The sequence below is a fragment of the Podarcis bocagei genome (genome assembly GCF_964188305.1).
Source record: "Podarcis bocagei genome assembly, chromosome: 10".
Lineage (NCBI taxonomy): Eukaryota > Metazoa > Chordata > Lepidosauria > Squamata > Lacertidae > Podarcis > Podarcis bocagei.
Genome location: NC_138135.1, coordinates 59,360,050 through 59,379,689, shown reverse-complemented (window position 1 = coordinate 59,379,689; position 19,640 = coordinate 59,360,050). Strand labels below are relative to the sequence as shown.

Sequence of the window (19,640 nt, the reverse complement as noted above, 5' to 3'; positions counted from 1 at the left end):
GACAGTTTATTAATTCCTAATTGTTTTAAAACAATTGCCATATAAATACTGATTCTCTTCTCACTTGGTTTTCTATAAAGAAGGGATTTTTCTGTGGATACTGAGTAACCTCCAGGAACAAAATCCTATATGACAAAGAAAGCAATAAGATGAACAAAATTTCCTGGTAAATAATAAACAAGGTGAGTACTTTCTCTTGTGCTTGTAAAATACTGTTCATGTCAACAAAATATCAGATAAATATTTTATTTGCAAAGGTTTTTTTATATTTCACTGTGCTTCATATTACAGCTCCCTTTTCCAACCTGGTAAGAACATTTCAGTCACCAGTATTATAAATGTTTCAGTATTTTTGTAAAAACAAATGGGGACAAGAAATGAGGTAACACTCATTTGGATTCCTGGATTTTTCTGTTATTTTAAGTCAGGTTTTTAATCTCGTTCTAACACTCCGGAACATCACTTAAATAATAGTCCAAGACTAATAAATCATATCCTAGCTGCCATTATCATACATGACAGCTCATGCTGTTAGTGTTGCAGTAAAATATTTGTTGTTTTGGCTTTTGGTCTCCACTGCACCAGTCAAACTGCTATTTTCTGACTCATAATGACTCAACTGCCAAAACACCAGATTCCATCTGCTTCCAATCTAAGGAAAGGAAAATGAATTACCGTACCTGCCACCAAACTCACACTTGGTGACACAACGCTCAAGCCATGGCAGTTTCATGAAATCAGCAAGTCATCAAAATACTATATTATCTGTTAGGGGAATAATATTGAGCATGTGTTCTTTTTCTTCAACTACTACAAACTCTTTGACCTTCAAAGTTCTTCCTGGCCTTCTCCATGGTATATTCCCACCTGTAAACTTTGTTCTCTGTCTGAGCTGATCCAAAATTTAAATCAGTGGCCCTCCTCCATATGCAACCTCCATGACAGATTCAGAGAGTGGTGACAAGTTAGGTCTTTTTGGTTGTGGTCTCCAATCTATGGGAATGCCCTTCTCAGAATGCCCCACCTGTTACTATCTTTTTGGCATCAGATGTGAATTTTGCTCTCAGGCATTTGATAGGCTGTTTTACTCGTCATTAGAACACAACTTGCAGAGCACTAGGCAAGATTTGATCACCTAATATCAGCTGATCAACCATTTGGGAACCCCACCAATCTGTCTAACATGAGCTGTGCGGTGTGTTGGGAGATAAGGATTCAGCCTGACAGACAGATCCAATTCTCCAGCCCTTGAATATAGTGTGTTTCTGCCCTGGGACCACAAGTCATTGCCCTTGATTGTAAACCTGAAAGAGGAAGCTTATCAAATTACATAATTATAATGTGTGTTACAAGCTGAATTAATTCAGACATTAAAAGTAATATATTTCTAACCATTTTTTTTCATAAAACTCATGTTTACACAATCTTTTCATCTTGGCTTTTTAACTTTCTTCTGTTAAAATCCATAGACTTTGCATCATAAATAGTACATTCTTAGAACCCTAGAATCACAGCATTGTAGAGTGGGACGGAACCCTCTGGGTCATCTAGTCCAACTCCCTGCAATGCAGGAATCCAAACTAAAGCATCCATGACAGATGGCCATCCAACCTCTGCTTCAGAACTTCCAATGAAGCTGAGTCCACCACCTTACGAGGGGGTCTGTTCCTACTGTCAGAAAGTTCTTCCTGATGTTCAGTTGGAAGCTCCTTTCTTGTAACTTGAAGTCATTGGTTAGGGTCCTACCCTCTGAAGCAGAAGAAAACAAGCGTGCTCCATCTTCCATGCGAGAGCCCTTGAGATATTTGAAGGTGGCTATCATAACTCAGTCTCCTCTTATCCAGAGTAAATATACCCAGCTCCTTCAACCATTCCTCATAAGACTTGGCTTCCAGACCCTTGATCATCTTGATCACCCTCCTCTGCAAATGTCCCAGCTTGTCGATATCCTTAAACTTTGGTGCCCAGAACTGGACTCAGTACTCCAGATGTGGTCTGACCAAGGTAGAATAGTGTGGTACTATTTCCTCCCTTGGCTGGGGCATTTCATCCAAGCTGTTTATAAATACATTGAACAATATGCCCAGGACAGAACCCTAAGGCACCCCTCTTGTCACTTTTTTCTAGGATGATGAGGATCCATTAGTGAGTAAAATCTGGGCTAGTTCAATCAACCAGCTACAAATCTACCTAACACTTACCTCATCTACATTTTACCAGCTTTTCTGCAAGAATATCATGGGGGGCTTCGTCAAAAACCTGGATAGGTATAGATAACTGCACAGTAAAAATGCACAGAAGGAGACAACTTAGCAATAGTGACACAAAAATACAGCAAGAATGACCAAAAAGGGGACTTCGTTAGCAGCGAGGTTTTAAGCAGGGATGGCCAAAAGAGAGGCTGCAGTGGTCAGAGGCAGGGGATACAGAACTGAGAAATAAAGCAGTTTTGTGGGCTTTGGGGGCTGTCTCTTTTCCGTGAAAAATTGGCTAGAAATAATTGGATGCCTCTGATGCTGGAGGTGAGATTACTATAGTAACAAGTGACACCTGCAACAAAATGTTGGGAAGTGTATCCCATTTATAATTCCAGGCAGTCAATAACACAAGCCTTGCAATACTGTTCAATGGTGTTGGTGGGGAGGAGAGAAGACAAGTTTCATGAGTTGAAAAGGTATAATAACATCATTTTTCTTCACCCACCTACCCACTGAAAAGGGTTCCCTCTGTTCTATATAGCATTGCAGGACTGCCAGGCCAAAACCAGAGTGGAGGACGTGTAGTTTTAGTGATGAGAAAGGCATCTCTCCAATCCAACCTTAATTCTCTCTTTCTCCAGGATACTTTCTATAAGCTGTTTGGGGTGTGTGCAGGTTGATTCCCTTTCCTGCCTCTGACCTCCATTGTGTGTGTGATGGAGAGAGGATACTTTCAACTGACGCATGAACATTCTGTGTCTCAAAGTGCACTTAGCCACTAACTTGATTAATAGAGCCACACAATCAGTCTTCTAATTTCTTTAAACCCTTCCCCCACCCCCACTTTTCTATGTAGGCTCCACTGCCATCCACATTATGCAAGCTCACGGGTTTCTGTCAGGCAGCACTTATATACTTCTGTATGTTTGTCGTGTCCCCTGAATTTGTAAAAGCTACTGTTTCGCGTCAAACTGATAGGCTGCCACTGTTTGCTTTTAAACAAAACGATAATATAAACAAATAGCAGCTTTATATATTTGGTACATAAAGGGCTAGCAGTTCACAGCTGGAAAGCAACAAAAGACCAAGGATGTATTTGCAAATCACCTTCAAAAAAGTCTACCATTCACCTCTATGTGGAAATATAATCAGACACTGAAATAGCTAATAATACTAATAATACTTCTATGTATTATTGCCTAGATAATTACTTTTGCCTGGTTACTAACTGCAAAAAATGTAGTGATGATTCATAAACTGCAATACTAATTAAACAAAAAAGTTTTGTTTTTGCTTTTTTACTTTATCCATACTTTACTAAAATCTGCATTATTGATTTATTTACCAGATCTCTGGCATTACAAATTAGCATAGATTCGACCCACACTGAATTATCAATAAAAAGTGGCAAACAGTACTGTAGCTATCTCAAGCTGGACTACAGCTAAACAAGATTGTTTCTGATCTACTTTAAAGTTGGTCCAAGCTTTTATTCTAACATCTCACTTAACTCCTTGAAAAAGGCTGAAGTATTGTGCAATATGTTCCAATGAACATATTGTGACTTCTGAGTAAACATGCATAGAATTGTATTATTAGAGCTGTTTTTGGAGACTAAAATATGACAATATTTAACATGAGGAGTGCTCTGTAAAAAAGAAAATGTAATTTTTGCATTTTTATAAGATTGGTAAATTGTCTAGCAATCATAAAGAAATATGGCTTTGCTCCCAGCATTATGACTTTTCCATGACTAAGTTCTCATTCCATATCCTTGCTATTTCAGAAAAGCCCATATTCATTTTCTACAATGTACAAAATTTAGCTGTTTACTTACCAGAAACCTTCATGTGGTTTTATAGCATTCAAGAGAAGTTACTAAGCAAAGTGTAGTTCATTTCACTTTGTCCATAATTAAAACATTCTTTTATACAAACAAATCTTAATGTCCTTAAATAGGCTTTAAGCCAGCCATGTAAACTGAAGATAATTTTGTCTAATGGAGAACTGCAGAATTTAACACTGAGTTTTAGAAGTGAATAATATATAACAACCTTGAGTTTGCTTTCTCTTGCTTCTACTTTTCCTTCTTTTGGCCTTGTCCCAAATGAAAATATAATTTGTGGGGTGCAGGAATTACTCTTGAGATTACTGTTTTGCTATAATTTCACTATAATTGCAAAGAACTGATATGAAAAGATAAACTGAATCAGTCAGTCGGTTGATGTGTATAGTAATGAACCACAAAAAACTTACACAGTGCTTTTTTGTCAACACCCCTTCAAGCCAAGTTTAACATTAATACATATTATTGGTACTAGTAATACTCCTTCTCTCTAAGAGCATTAAGAATATCCATAGAGGTGGTCCTAAAAGGGAAAGGGGGTATCATACAAAAGTAGGAAAGCTGCTTTATAAAGTATCACACAGTGGGACAATGGACATTTTGTCATAAGACGCAACGTGGTCTAACTAGTGTTTAAGGAGCAAAGAAGGAGAAAAATTCTATTTATCTGCATATCAGACTACCTACTTTCCTAAGTGTCTGGTGCCATCATCCCACTAAATAATAACAACAACATGGGGGAAATTCAAAGGCAAGGCGATGTAACAAAAGACAAGTGTCTCTTCAGCACCATGGACAAGAACAAGCAGATACTACCATCAATGCAGTCATTTAAACATGTCCTGCACGTAATGTGAGTCACAGCAACTACTGACCAGACTTTCTCTTCTTCTTCTTCAGGTATTGCAGCAAATATTGCATCAACATTGCTTCTTCAAGTGTTATGGCAAATATTAGATCAACACTGTGTACCACTTATTTAAAAAATGCTACTGATAATATTTCCCCGAGTGCAAAACTAGACATTTCATTAGACACTTTGGTCTAATATATAGGAATGACACAGATATGCCTCAATCCCATCAGAAACAGAGGATGTGGGTCTACTTTTATGAGCACAAAGAGTGAGCAGGTGGGAGGTACTGAGGCTTCCCTTGTCTCACTGTTTTCTTCCCACAGTCAGTCAGTCCCACCTCCCAAACACTTTTATCTCCAATGCTCCAAAACTAGGTTTGCCTATCTGGGAGAAAAGCGACAGAATGGAAGAGTTGGGGAGAAATAAACTGTTGAGTGGAAGAGGATTCAGTACTCCCAACATATACAACCCTTCTGCTTTAAAGTCAGCTCCCTGCCCCCGTTTATTCATGACTGGTTCCTTTTCAAAGACATTATCATTACTAATTTCAACCTAATTTGTATGTACAATCAAGCCAGAGTTAAGCACTTTTACACAGCACTGATTTCAATGGGAGAGTTAAGTACTTGCTTAAATCTCTTCTATTGAAAGTAATGGAGCTTAATTGACTGTATTTTGCCCTATGCATGAAACAACATTAAAATGGATAATAATAATAATAATAATAATAATAATAATAATAATAATAATAATGTAACATATAGAGAGGGACTACCAATTTCCTGTATAACTAGATCACTACCCATTACTGACATGCCAAGTCCTCTGCAAGAACAATATTTTCAGTGTTCAGGATTTACCTCAATAATAATTTTCCTTATCAGCCAATACCATTGTTGAATAGAAAATGATAGCAGTATACTTATGCACATTTTTAATGCTTTGCAAATGGTTTTCTATATAAAACATAATCTGTGAGTTCATTAATTCTGATACAGAGAAAGTTTATCTTCAGCAAATAAGTTTATATGGATGTTGCTGCAATGAAAATTTTGAAATGAGATAAATACGGTTACATTTTTTAAGCCATACATTTGACTAAGGTTTTGCAAAGATTTGGGAATACAATGACTAGAATGTCCCTAGAATTGACTTACCTCCTCAGGTCAAATCCAGCGCTTGAACCATAGATTTTAATGTTGTATCATATTCCATCTTAAGCAAATATATTTACACAACATGTTTTTAGAAATACAATACTACACCAGTTATTAATGTCATTGTTAAATTTGCTGCAGTTTCAGAAGAGTTTGACTTCCCACAAAAAGTTCACTATATTATTATGGGTTTGAAATTTTCGTTGTTATATTTTCAAAGTTAGCAGGACTTAGATTTAACACATATTAAGTACAAACATCATAATATATCATTCTGATATACCAGCACTGGCATAAATGCATGTAAATTGGTAGGTATCATCCCATTTCTGATTCCGTTGGAGAATAATATTGACTTTCCTGAGGTTAGGCTAAAGTTTGTAAAAATATACTTACTCTTTCTTGGACAGATACATTCACCTTTAAAATATTTTAAAAGAATTTACAATTTTGGTCCAACACTAACATGAGAGCAAAATCACCAAATTTTAGATTGGATTTCAAGCATGTAACTCATCACCTCTTGTTCGCTAACATTCAAACCGAAGTAGGTGAATGGAAATTTAAACACTGGGATCTCAATATGCAAGAGGAAAAATATTAAAATTAAAGCGATCTTACAATTGCAAGGACCTCTCATTATTGTGCTCAGTTAGAGATGGAGAACTCCCATACTTCTCCACATCACCACAGACAGATAGATCAGAGGCACATCCTTGATCAAAACACAGGGGTACATTGTCACTTTCCTCACACAATTTTGAAACACAAAATCGGAAAAGCAATGATAGCAACATGGCTTTTCTTATATTCTGCTCAGGTAGCTACCAAAACCAATATGCACTTACCCAAGGGTGGTCATAGTGACAATGGTATACCAGAAAGCTGCAGGGATGCTGGTGAATTTGGTGGACGTTGAGCCTTTCTCAGCATAGAACATGACCGTAGCAAAGATTATGATGGCCATAGTGAGAGAAAAGAGGAGAAAGCCAAGCTCTGATGCACAGCTTTTCAGAGTGTAGCCCAGGATGCGCAAACCCTGCGAGTGGCGGGAAAACTTAAAGATCCGGAATACACGGAAGACACGCAGTGTTACAAAGGCCCCACTGACATCCTCATTGTTGGTCATCACAAGACCAATGTAATAGGGCATAATGGCCACTACATCAATGATGCTCATGACACTACGCACAAACTTGTAACGGCTCGGGGCAGCCACTAGACGCAACAGATACTCAACTGTGAAGATCATGACACAGGCCGTATCCAGGCAGAAGAAAGCCACATCATAGCGCTCTCCACAGGACAGCTCCTTGATGGTACCAGGACTTAGCCCACAGGGTACTGTCTCCACTACATTGGCAAGGACGGAGACGGCAATGAAGAAGCCTGTAACATAGTAAAATACCAGGGCCAGCGTGCTGGTGTGTGGATTCTCAAAGGCCCGCCACATCCTCTCCCGGGCTGTCATGGAGGGCAGATTGCATTCATCGGCATTATCCTGATCAGCATCATCCTGAAGACGTTCGGCATTTTCCCGCCGCCGGTCCTTATATTCCTCATAGCAACAGTCACCAATGATCTCGGGGATTATACCAAAGAAGGCCAGCTCCTCATCATAGGCTGAGATGCACTCTTGACGCGGGTAGTGTAGCTTCCCTGTTCGGTAGAAATTGAGGATGTGTCGGAAGATGTCAGGGTCCCGGTCGAAAAAGTATTGCTGCGTCTCAGGATGGTAGAAGAAATCCCTTTCTGAGCTGCCCAGCAGCGTGTCAGGATAGCGTTCCAGGGTATCCAGCCAGGTCTGGAACTGGGTGCCACTGACATTCAGCACAATCAGAGAGTCCTGGCTACGCTTCCTCTCTTGGCGAGGGGCAGTCGGCATGGGGTTTGTGGCCACCGGCATCCATCCTATAGCAGCTGCCCGAGCAAAAGGCAGCCATGCTGCTACTCCTGCTGCCATGGTGTAAGTTGCTACTGGTATGCCCAGGGGTTCTTTTTAGAAATAATCCAGTCTGCATAAAAAAACAAAATGTACCAAGAAATTAGGATGCCTGCTATTTCCAAAGAATATAAATTTCTATGTTTATGTCTGTTGCTTTGAGGTTTATTTTATCATTCTATTATTTTATATGTTTAGTCTACCGATGTGTTACTTGATGTTCTACTGTTGGGATCATTTCATAGAGTGAAGAGCAGTATCAACATACTCTGAGGACATAATAAAAACCTTACCCATTTCTCCCCTCTTACTCTATGTCACCTTCTCTCATTTGCCACCATTCCATCATTATTCAAGTCAGACTAAGAAATCGGATTTTGTATATTAACTATTGATGGTAGCTGGATAGATGTCACGTAGTACTATAATCCTCAAACTGGCACCTCCTGTCTCTACCACTTGGTTCCTGATAAGGAAATCTCCACATGCACAAAAATACAGCAATAGGAAAGCAGCTGCAAGAGGTAATCAGTCAGCCAGCCTGCCAGGTCCAATAAGAAGCAGTTAGATAATATTCCAGGCCAAAGGCGCAATTTACTAGCTAGGAACAATTCCTGTACTGTCCTGATTCCTGGAGATGCACTCCAAGCCCAAATCCCTTCCCACCTACTCCTACATTAGCCATCAGCTGCAAATATCTGGCTTGGAAATGAAGAGAGAGAACAGATGATTATGCTATGTTCCCTTTCGTATAATCTATGCTATGCTGCTGAAGGAACACTTGCTAATTTTCCCACATCCATTCATTAGGAAACAGCAGGCTTAGGAAGAAGATGTCCACTCTGAGTTCACAGCTGATTTCACATCATGTCAACCCATCACTCACCTTCTCCAGACTCCTCCTGTTCTGGGGAAACAGGGCAGAGGGATAAAGGCAAACCAGTAACTTAAAAGTTAGGGAAAGACAAGCTTTCTTTTAAGAAAACTTGCGGATGGACGGTTTGACTCCTGAGGAACAGGTGATTGAAGGAACAGGTGTTTAGAAGAAAATGGGACCTGGATTCTGCAAGTTGTCTTAGGGAAGGTGAAGAGGAAAATCGAAACAGAGTACCTTAGTAAGCAAGATGGGCATATTGAGCAATTAGGGAAAGTCAAAATGTGACTTTCTCTGGGCAGAAGTTCAGGAAGAAGGACCAGTTGTGGGTGCAGGAGTAAAAGTAGGAAACTGAGGGAGAGGTTCTTTTGAAGAGTGGGGGGCATATTTTATTAAATGGAGAGACAGGAGCTTCGTAATAGGCCGGGGAGGAGGGAAATGAAGGAGAAGTTGGAGGGGAAGAGAGGGAGGGAGAGGTGTTGGGAGTTTGTTCCTGAGAGGACAGGGATGGAACTTGAGGGTGCTGATTTGGGTAGAGGGGAACTAAACTGATTTGAGTTTGCAAATGCAGTTGAGTTAGGCTAGACTAGAGTATTCATAGTTCAGGAAGAGGAAGGGAGGGTCAGTGGGTGTCTGGGGAGCAGGAGGGAAATCTCATGCCTGACCATCTTCAGGAAAGGTTGAAGACACCTTGGGGTCCTATGAGCAAGTGTGGGTGTTTGTGGGTGCCTTGGGGCATGGGCATAGGCAGGACTTTGTTGGGGGGCGGGACTTTGGTTAGGGGGGGCAGAACCGACGTGATAGGTCAATTAGTTATTTCTATTGTTTTACTTGACCTAGGGGGGACATCTGCCCCCCTGCCCCCGCCATGCCTTAGGGAGTACAGGGATGTCAGAAAATAAGTAAGCTTAGGGAGTCCGAAGATACTAGGAGGGAGAGGGGAAAATACAGCTCACGCAGCGCAAAAGCAAACAGTTCCAGCAACAGTTCCACAAAAAGAGATTTATGGGCAATATGAAACCGAGGACACGCGGGGGGGGGGCGCAGGAGGACATAGGCAGGAAGTTCATTTTGTAGTCTCAGGGAGGAAAGGGGGCTGGTGGGATGTGATTTTCCCCCCCTTGGGGGACCCCCCCCAACAATCTAATGAAAGAGATTAGAAAGCAAATAAACTGCCTCAGTTCTCTGGGGAGCCCAGAGCGCTCTCTGTTCCTCTCCCCACCCCTCCCGCTTCCTGCAACCCCCCCTTCGCCCGAATTCGCCTCGCCCGCCGCCCCCCCCCCAAAAAAAAGCGAAAAAAGGCGCGCGCCTTCCCTCCGCGCCGCCTCGCCTGGGCGCCTCTCGAGCCCTCGCAAACTCTCCCCGCCACTTGATGCTGCCGAGCAGGTGGCGCGGCGCCCAAAACCTCTGGCGGCGGCGGCGGAGAGAGATGGAATTAAACATTAAAAAAAACAAAACCGTTGCTGACCCGTGTGTGTGTGTGTGCGGCTTCCTAATAATATGGAGTAGGGGCGTGTGACCGGTGTGTGTGTGTGTAGAGGCGAGGGGGGGGGGTCTCTTTCCTGAGGTGGGCTCCGTCCCTCCCTCCCTCCCTCCCTCCCTTGCAGTATCTCCTCACCTGGCGAAGTCGCCTCGTGGCCGGGGCGCCCCGTTTGGCATGGAGGTGGCGGGCGCGCGTGCGTCTCTCCCCGCCACCTCTCTCCGCGAGAGGCTTCTCCTCCGCCCGCCCCTTCTTCCCGCCGCTTCCCCTCAGCAACAAGTTCGACGGCGGCGGGCGGGCGGCGGGGCGGCCGGTGGGCGTGTGGCGAGAGCGACGCAATCCCGCCTGCTGGCGGCTCAATGCAGACCCGCTTCTTCTTCCTCTCCTCCTCCTCCTCCTCTCAGGAACCAGCCCTGCTCGGCGGCGGCGGCGGTTCCAGTCAGGCAGTCGGAGGGCTGCTGCTGCTGCCGCCGTCCATGCCGCGGGCTGCTGCTGCTGCTGGCGGAGGGCAGGGCTGGGGGCGAAGACCGGCTTCTTCCTCGCTGCTGCTGCTGCCTTTCCAGTGGGTGGCCCATGCCTGGCAGAGCCGGGCGAGGGGGGCTTCTTGCTTGCCGCCGCCGAGGATGCTGCTGCTGCCGCTCCTGTCGCCGCTCGGGGCTGGCGGGGCTGCGGAGAAGGAAGCGGGGAAGACGGCAGCAGGAGGCGGAGGAGGGGAGAGAAGCCCACCCTGCTGCTGCCGCCGCCGCCGCCGCTGCTGCTGCAGGTTATGATTTCACACAGGCGCCTCTTTCGCCTCCTCCCACCCGGCAAATGTCACTGGGGCGGCGCGGGGGGGGGGGGCGGGAAGGCGGAGGGAGTCCCGGTGCGGAGGAGGAGGAGGAGGAGGAGGGCATCGATCCGGAGAGGAACAAAGAGAATTGCAAATCGGTGCACACTCCGGCTTGGCAACACAGGCGAAGGGGCAGCGGGGGTGTGTGTGTCGCTCTGCCCCCATCGGAATCACGCAGACGACACCTTGGTTGTCCGTCTGCCCCACCACACACGTTTTCTGAATGAGTCTTTGCAGAAGGTGGTTTCTCCCCCCCCCCTTTTCTAATATTTCTGAAACTTTGTGGGATTCCCAAGAATGCCCATTTGCAAATGTCAACCAACTAAGCTGAGGTTATGCAATGTTTCGCTGTGTTTTGCAGCCGCTGGCCAAATCGCCTTGAACCAGCTTTCGAAAATGATCGTCATTCCTGGGAGGTTTCTCTCTCTCTCTCTCTCTCTCTCTCTCTCTCTCTCTCTCTCTCTCGTTTTCCAAATCATCTTCGCTTATCGCCGTCCGCTTTGGAAAACCAGAATCCCTTTCTTTTTGACCGCTAGATGGCGCGTAGAGGACGAGTAAGTCTCCGCTGCACCTTCATGGCTCCAACTTCAGAAATGGTTGATACCTGTTGTCTGGGGTGATGTTACAGGACTGAAATGCTTCTTGGTCCAAAAATTATATCTGCATAAAAACTTGATGTCGGGAAAAGGCATCCTCTCCTCTCTTTTTCTTCCCAAGAATATATGAATCAGGAATTTAATTGTATATAGAGGAACCAGAAGCGACCCACCCCATTATGCCGCCTGAGGCAAATCAGGAATGTGTGACATGCGGTGTACAGCTTAGATGCATGTAATCGAATCATAATGCATGTAATCATACATGCATCTAAGCTGTACACCACATGCCACACAGTCAAACTTTGAACACATGGTGCTCTTCCTACTGATATTCATTCTGCCGCAATGTGGGGTGGCCCATCCTTTCCTGCCAACCTAGCAGTTCGAAAGCACGTCAAAATGCAAGTAGATAAATAGGTACCGCTCTGGCGGGAAGGTAAACGGCGTTTCCGTGCGCTGCTCTGGTTCGCCAGAAGCGGCTTAGTCCTGCTGGCCACATGACCCAGAAGCTGTATGCCAGCTCCTTCGGCCAATAAAGCGAGATGAGCACCGCAACCCCAGAGTCGGTCACTAGTGGACCTGATGGTCAGGGGTCCCTTTACCTTTACCTTTAAGGCAAAACAGGAAGGTCCTGCCCTGTGTGTGTACTGTGCAGCACCCACCTCACTAAAGCCTTGCTTACTGGGGTCACAGCTGAGAAGTTTGCTGGAATATAGTTCTGGAATCTAGTATATCTTTCAGTTCTTAGAGTCGTAGAGTTGGAAGGGACCCTGAGGATCATCTAGTCCAACTCCTGCAATACGGCTGTCCCATTCGGGGATTGAACCTGCAACCTTGGCATTATCAGTACCACGCGCTAAGCAACTGAGCTATTGCTCAAAATTGTATAAATCCTAGGTTAAGATGATGATGTGCTGAATGATGAGAAAGCAGTGGTGGTGGTAAATCACTATTGTATAAATGTAAAGAAGACAAAGTGCAGTAGAACCACAAAAAGAATTAATAGGGCAATTTTAGCTACAGATCTTAACTGAAGCCAATAACTAGTGGAAACTTAATGAAGACAATGGAAGCAATGTTTCCTTTCTCATCATCTTATTTGAAGGCACTTTCTCCCCCCCCCAAAAAAAAAGCCTCTCCAGAAGATCAGGGGACCCTCCTAGAGAAAGTGGGAATTGCACAAGAGTGTGCTTAAACCTAAAATAACCTAAGGAAATTACAGTCATTGGAAAGAAATGTTTCTTTCTCCTCCCGTTCTCCATCTAACATTGGTTAATGGGGTTCCCCAACACTCCAAGAAGCTTTTACAGATCCAAATAGCTGTAGGAGGGAGAAGCAGATAAGAGACCATTCTTCCATGAACTTCTTTAAGTTAATCTATCATAGATTCCAAGCTAATAATAACAGTACCATTGACTACAATACTTGTAAAACTATGCTGATCATGAAACGAGGTGAACCCTTGACTTGCGCTGCCCAAAACATCAGACTTGTCTGCTGTGTCCCAAAGGCAATTAAAGAGGAAATGTAAAATAACCAGCTGAAATCACTGCTATAAACAGCTAAAGCATAATAGGTGTCACCCCTGCCTTGCCTGGACCCAGATCCCTGTGGCTTTAAATTTGAGCTAGAGCATCATGGTTCTAGATCATTTTGTGGAAATTCCAGGTTAGCTCTGAATTCTATGAATAAAGAACAGAGGATGCAGCTAAGGCATAAGCACAGACCCCTATTTTCCATGGACATCCCTGAGTCAGAGAAGCTGTTCTGGTTTCTAATTTGATCCTGGAATGTCCCACTTTTCCTTAGGATGTCCCTATTTTCATTGGAGAACTGTTGTAGGGTATGAAGTTATCCTACCCCTGAGCCGTCTGAAGGCAATCCTGTATAGGGAAGTATTTTTTTTACTGTTTAATATTTTATTATGTTTTTATATATGTTGGAAGCTGCCCAGAATAGCTGGGGCAACCCAGTAAGACGTGTGAGGTATAAATAGTAAAATTATAATTATGGACTGGGACGTCCCTATTTTCATCAGAGAAATGTTGGAAGGTATGTAAGCATGTGTGGAGCATGTTTCTTGCACATTGCACAACCACAACCAGTCTTCAGGCAGGAGTTAGGGCAAGAAGCATGTCTGGTCAGGCTTGCATCCCAGTACACGTGAGAAGTTAAAATCCTCACCTACCAGCAGCTTAATAACTGCCGCTGAAACCTAGCCCAGAATTAGAGAAGGGGGTCTGTCTGAGCAATGTTTTAAAATGACGTGCACTATGAATGCACTACCAGGCACCTTCACGGTAATTATTAAAGGTACGCATATGTACTGTACAGCAGTTAGAGGAGTGATTTATGATGGTAAATGAATGAAGTCATTGTTGATGGTGCAATGTTGCATTACATTTACATAATGTTTCAATAAAATGTGCTTGGTAGACAAAGACGAGCTCTTCATTTTAAACAACATATGGTTTACTCTCACATCTAAAAAATAGAATTAACTGGATATTGCAACACAGGGTCTATTTTTTAAAACTATTTCAGTGGTGGGGCCTGCTACATATTGGTTGTGTTTAGGGGAACTGGTTGCAACGTTGCCCCCTCCCCACACTGTACAGAACAGGGGCTACACAACAGAGAAGGATGTGTACAAAGATCAGAGGTGGTGACTAATCTTTTTTTGGCCAATCCTCTATGGACCACTTGCCAGTAGTGGGTGATCACCCTTCCTTCCTTCCTTCCTTCCTTCCTTCCTTCCTTCCTTCCTTCCTTCCTTCCTTCCCACCCCACCACCTCTCTCTCTCTCTCTCTCTCTCTCTCTCTCTCTCTCTCTCTCTCACACACACACACACACACACACTCCTCATCTGATCCTTGCAGGTCAGCTAAGAAAGGCTCCCCTCTTCACTGATCAAGTGATGGATCTGATGACTAGAGAAGGGACACTTTGAATCCTTATGAGGACCCTGGGCTCTGTCCAGCTCAGCGGTGTGCCTACTTTATTTTCTTTCTTTTTTTGCTACTGTCACCAAAATTAGTGGAGTCTTAGGGGGCAGAATAACTTTTTGGGGAGACTAGGTCTTAGCCACCCTGAATTATAAGTGAAAACAGTTGGACAAAACTTTCATTAGGGTGTAGCGGGAGTGATGCTTTAAATAGACTGACCTTGAAAAGCTGTGTTATATTGAGCTTTGTGCAGACAAGAGCTTTAACACCCCAGATATTGCAAAAAAAAATAAATGTCGTAATTGTATTATTAAAAAGCCCTGCTCTTCAATTTCCTGTAAGCTAGTCAGGACATGTAGAATAAATGTCAGTGATGCCATTTTCAAATTCTAAGTGAAAGGGCAGGGCCTCTGATCTAATAATGTTGGAAGATAATGTTTTGACTGCTATAAAAGCAGCTGATTGATGTCTTCACTTCAGTAGGGCAGCAATGAGCCATTGTGTACTACCAAAAATGTGTTTAAAGTGTGTTTTCCTGCTGACCAGTCTCCCACAATATACCCTTATTAAAACCTTTCTTTAAATTCTGCAAACTTTTAAAGAATTGCAGCAATACTTTGCTCAGAAGTTACCTTAATGGGACCCACTCCATAGGAAGTACATTTAGGATTGCAAGACTCCAGTTGTAAATTGAAACTTGTTGATGTTTAGGATCAAGAGTAGCCTATAGTTAAACATCTTCTGATGCCCCTGTGATATTTTCTGTAAGTCTCAAAGGGGGGGGGGTCCTTTCTTTAAACTGCATTAAGTTGGAGAACTTGTTTGTCAAAAATATTCAGATTTGTACATTTAATGTGACATTTTTGTGTGTGTCTAAATCACAAGAATTGGATTGTCATTGCAAACAAATAGTTGAAAGTTGTTTCAGAAAACTTTGGTCAGAAATGTGCTGGCTAATTTTTTATTGGTAAATTCATTTGTATTGTCTGTCTGCAGAGGTTAGATGTATAATGGATTATTCCCACAGCTTCATTCGTTGGTCAATAAACCTCATATAGACTTACAAGAAAAGTTCAACAATTCAACAAGAACTTCAGCCCGGAAATTTTTTCCCCCTCTGATGTTTGCTCAAATCTATCCAGTTATTTCTAAGTGAATCATCTCTCAGAGACAACTGCTAATCAATTTCCATTTTGAGACATGAAATTACTCCAGCAAACGATTCATATTTCTGAATACAAAGTACAAAAGGCTGTATAAATCTAAACCTACTACCGTATATATTTTGGGAAGTAGTTTGTATCTCTGTGTATTCTCTCTGTGTACGGGCACCTGTTGAAATATTGTTACCCAATTTGGCCTGACTGTTCCCGAGATTAAGTTGTGGGTTTGGGGCAATGTTTGGATAGTGGTGCATACTGATTTGAGTCCAAATTGTGAACTGAACCATTCCAAACCGCACAGATTGGGATGCCTCTGAAGATGTTCCTACCCTATTTAGTTCCTTGAGTGGGATTTGGTCTATGTGGTGAGTGGGGCCAGAGGCAAAAGTGGGTGGAACAATGAATATAAAATTTACCTTTGCTCACTAGGCTTGTTTTTACAGACACACCATCTCAGGAGCAAAATTGTTAGGGGGTGCAAAATGTCAACACTCAGTGCTGCCTCAATGCAGCTGCATGCTTCCGTCACTGGTCTCTGTTGAAAATGGCTTCTCCATGCGAACCAGGAAGTGACCCCTTCAGACAATGGAACGACTCTTCTTTTCTTATCACTGTGGCTGCAGTCTCCTGGGTGGCATGGACACTGCTTGGCAGTTGAATGCACATGTGTACTTCATTTGTTTCTCCCCTCCATGCAGCCCCGGGCACTGGCAACCCACGCTTTGCCACTGAGGCAAGCAGAGTCATTATAGCAGTTCAAGGAGACAACCCAGCCAAGCCAAAATGTTCAAAGAAGGTGCGAGACCAGGCCATTGAGGGTTGTGAAGAGATTGGATGTGTCTGGGGAGATGGTGAGCTGATGGGAGTCCTCACAGCCGGACAAAAATGCCTGGAGGGCTTCATTTGAGCCCTGGGCTTGGGGTTTCCCACCCCTGTTATGTGCAGCAATGCTTGCCATTCAAGAAAACACTCTGATCACAGTTCTTCACTTTATGTATCATTCTGTATGCTGTTGCCATGCCACTGTTGCACTGGCGTTTCTCACAGCAAATATACAATACAGGTCCCCAACTCACTACCTGTGAGTTGGGGTGACCATACCTCCTTTGTGTTTTTATGAATAAAGTGCAAGGCTGGAGGGGGTGATGGAACTGACTGGTATAATGAGGCTTTAAGTGCCAAGTCAAGGGAGAGGAAGTGTGAATGCAACTATTTCAGGCACAAGTGCCCTGTGCCATTCCCTGCTCCCAAAACTGATGGGATGGTGATTTTGCCTGTTTTGCCTTGTGATTGTGCCTGTTTTGCACTGTCAAAGTCTATTGTTGGTTTACTTTAAATTGACCTGCTCAGGGTTAATTGGGCCCCGAAACTGATGTCACAAGGAGCAGGTTGGATTTGGGTTGGATTGGGAAAGAGTAAGGAGTATGTTGAAGCATCAAACTGGTAAAGGGGGACTTACTCAAAATAAAAGCTTGTAGACCAGCTGTTTAATAATGCCATGGCTTTAGTCTAATCTAACAATGTTGCCTCATGTTTTTATTCTGGGAGTGGGACAATATGAACGAACGATACTTGTCCTTAAAGTTTTCTAAGGAAATGCACCTGCTATTTGCACTTTATATGTTTGCTTTGGGGGGTTGTCTCTGTAACAATGACAGACACTGTATAAAGTGTGTGTGTGCACACTCAGAGGATGACCTCCAAACCATCCTAAATATATTCACAGAAGCTTACGAAAAGCTTGGCCTATCGCTCAACATCCAAAAAAAGACAAAGTGATGCACCAACAAGCACAAAACAACCCCTCTGCTGTGCCACATATCCAACTCAATGGTGTAACGTTGGAAAATGTTGGCCACTTCTGCTATCTGGGCAGTTATCTTTCCACAAGGGCAAACATTGATGCCAAAATCCAGCATCACCTGAGCTCTGTGAGTGCAGCTTTCTCCTGATTGAGGTGCAGAGTGTTTGAGGACCGGGACATTCGCAGGGAAACCAAAATGCTTGTTTACAAAGCTATTGTACTACCAACCTTACTGTATACTTGTGAAACGTGGACCACTTACAAACACCATCTCCAACTCCTCAAAAGATTTCATCAATGGTCTCCGAAAATTTTTACACATCACTTGGGAAGACAGGCGAACTAATGCCAGTGTACTGGAAGAAGCGAAGATCACCAGTGTTGAAACAATGATTCTTCAACATCAACTTTGTTGGACTGGTCATGTTGTGCGGATGCCTGATTATCGTCCTCCAAAGCAACTACTCTATTCTGAACTTGAAAATGGAAAGTGTAATGCTGGTGGTCAACAAAAGAGGTTCAAAGACTCTCTCAAGGCAAATCTAAAAAAATGTAGTATAAACACTGACAATTGGGAAACACTGGCCTGTGAGCGCTCCAGTTGGAGAACAGCCTTTACCAAAGGTGTCATGGGCTTTGAAGACACTCAGACTCAGGACGAAAGGGAGAAATGCGCTAAGAGGAAGGCATGCTTGGAAAACCCTCATCATGATCAGCTCCTGCCTAGAAACCAATGTCCCCACTGTGGAAGGACGTGTGGATCCAGAATTGGCCTCCACAGTCACTTACGGACTCACTGTTAAGACCGTGTTCATGGAAGACAATTGAACTCGGCTATGAGTGATCGCCAAAGAAGATGCAGAAATTGTGGAGCAGAGTACTATTCATCAGGAACTAGGCAGCCATGCTATACTCTTTCACTGTGCCACAAAATCCATTTCATACACAGCTGAGATTCACCCCCACAAAAGTTGAATTGGGAGGAGTGCTTCCTTGTGTATGTTTTTATTATCTGGGTATAGGTTCTCTTTGTCTTTGGGGTTGTTGCAGTAGCACTCCATAAAAATGTAAGTTAGAAAGCCTAATTTCATATAAATTAAAACTGCTTCATAATCAATTAATCCCTTAAAGTCATAATCCTCTTTCTGTGACATCACAGTCATTTACCAGAAAATTGTCATGATGTGATAAAAAGGATTATGACTTCAACTAAGAATTAAACAGCAGGATCTGTAAAGAAAGGGGTGGAATCCTGTTTTCATGTGAATAATCCCAGACAAATGCAATGATGGAAGCCAAAATATTATCAAATATAATGGCAAAGAAGAAGAAGATTGCTTAAGAGTTTTATGGAGATGCATTACACTAAATTATTAAATAAATAAAGTTGCTTGTTGCTGACGTGGAATTCAGTTTAGATATCGGAGGCTGCTTTGGAAAATAATGGCCCTTAATGGCTACCATAATGGTGGCAGCCATTTTGTTTGTACTTTCTAAATCATCTTGGAGTTGTTAGGCATTGGACATTGCATTGCTTTCCCAATAATTTTTTTCAGACTGACCCGCTGCCACAGGGATGCAAAGTGTAAAATTGCAAAGCAAAAAACACTGGATAATGGGTAACAGAATGACCCAAGCCCCTGATCCAATGGAATGGGGAAGATTTGGATGTAGTAGAGGTGTCCCCCAGCATTATGATGGGGGCTCCAGCAGCTTGAAGGTGCAAGCAGTCAAAAGCCACCGCTGACAGTATCCCCACCAGTTGTAGCCAGTGTAAGCACTGAAATAGGCTGTTTGGAGGTCAGGGAGGGAGTTCAGAAGGACTGGGAAGATGGCAGAGCTGAGCCAGCCAAAGATCTCCCATACCCATGCAGTTGTGGGCCAAATCAACCCTTGAGGCTTGCAGAGCAAAAACAAAACAGGGCTGCATATATGTGTGGGTGTCC

The 19,640-nt window shown here is 43.2% G+C and overlaps 1 protein-coding gene across 1 annotated transcript in view; it reads right to left on the bottom strand.

Annotated features, from left to right (window-relative positions):
* KCND2 (potassium voltage-gated channel subfamily D member 2) overlaps positions 1-11,148 on the bottom strand; it is a 291,460-nt gene extending 280,312 nt beyond the window's left edge. The window contains exons 1-2 of the mRNA XM_081211639.1: positions 10,492-11,148; positions 6,906-8,072 (exon numbers count right to left, since the gene is read on the bottom strand). Coding sequence (XP_081067765.1) covers positions 6,906-8,020 — 1,115 coding nt within the window. The 5' untranslated portion in view covers positions 8,021-8,072; positions 10,492-11,148. The remainder of the gene's footprint in view (positions 1-6,905; positions 8,073-10,491) is intronic.
* Positions 11,149-19,640: the final 8,492 nt, after the last annotated feature.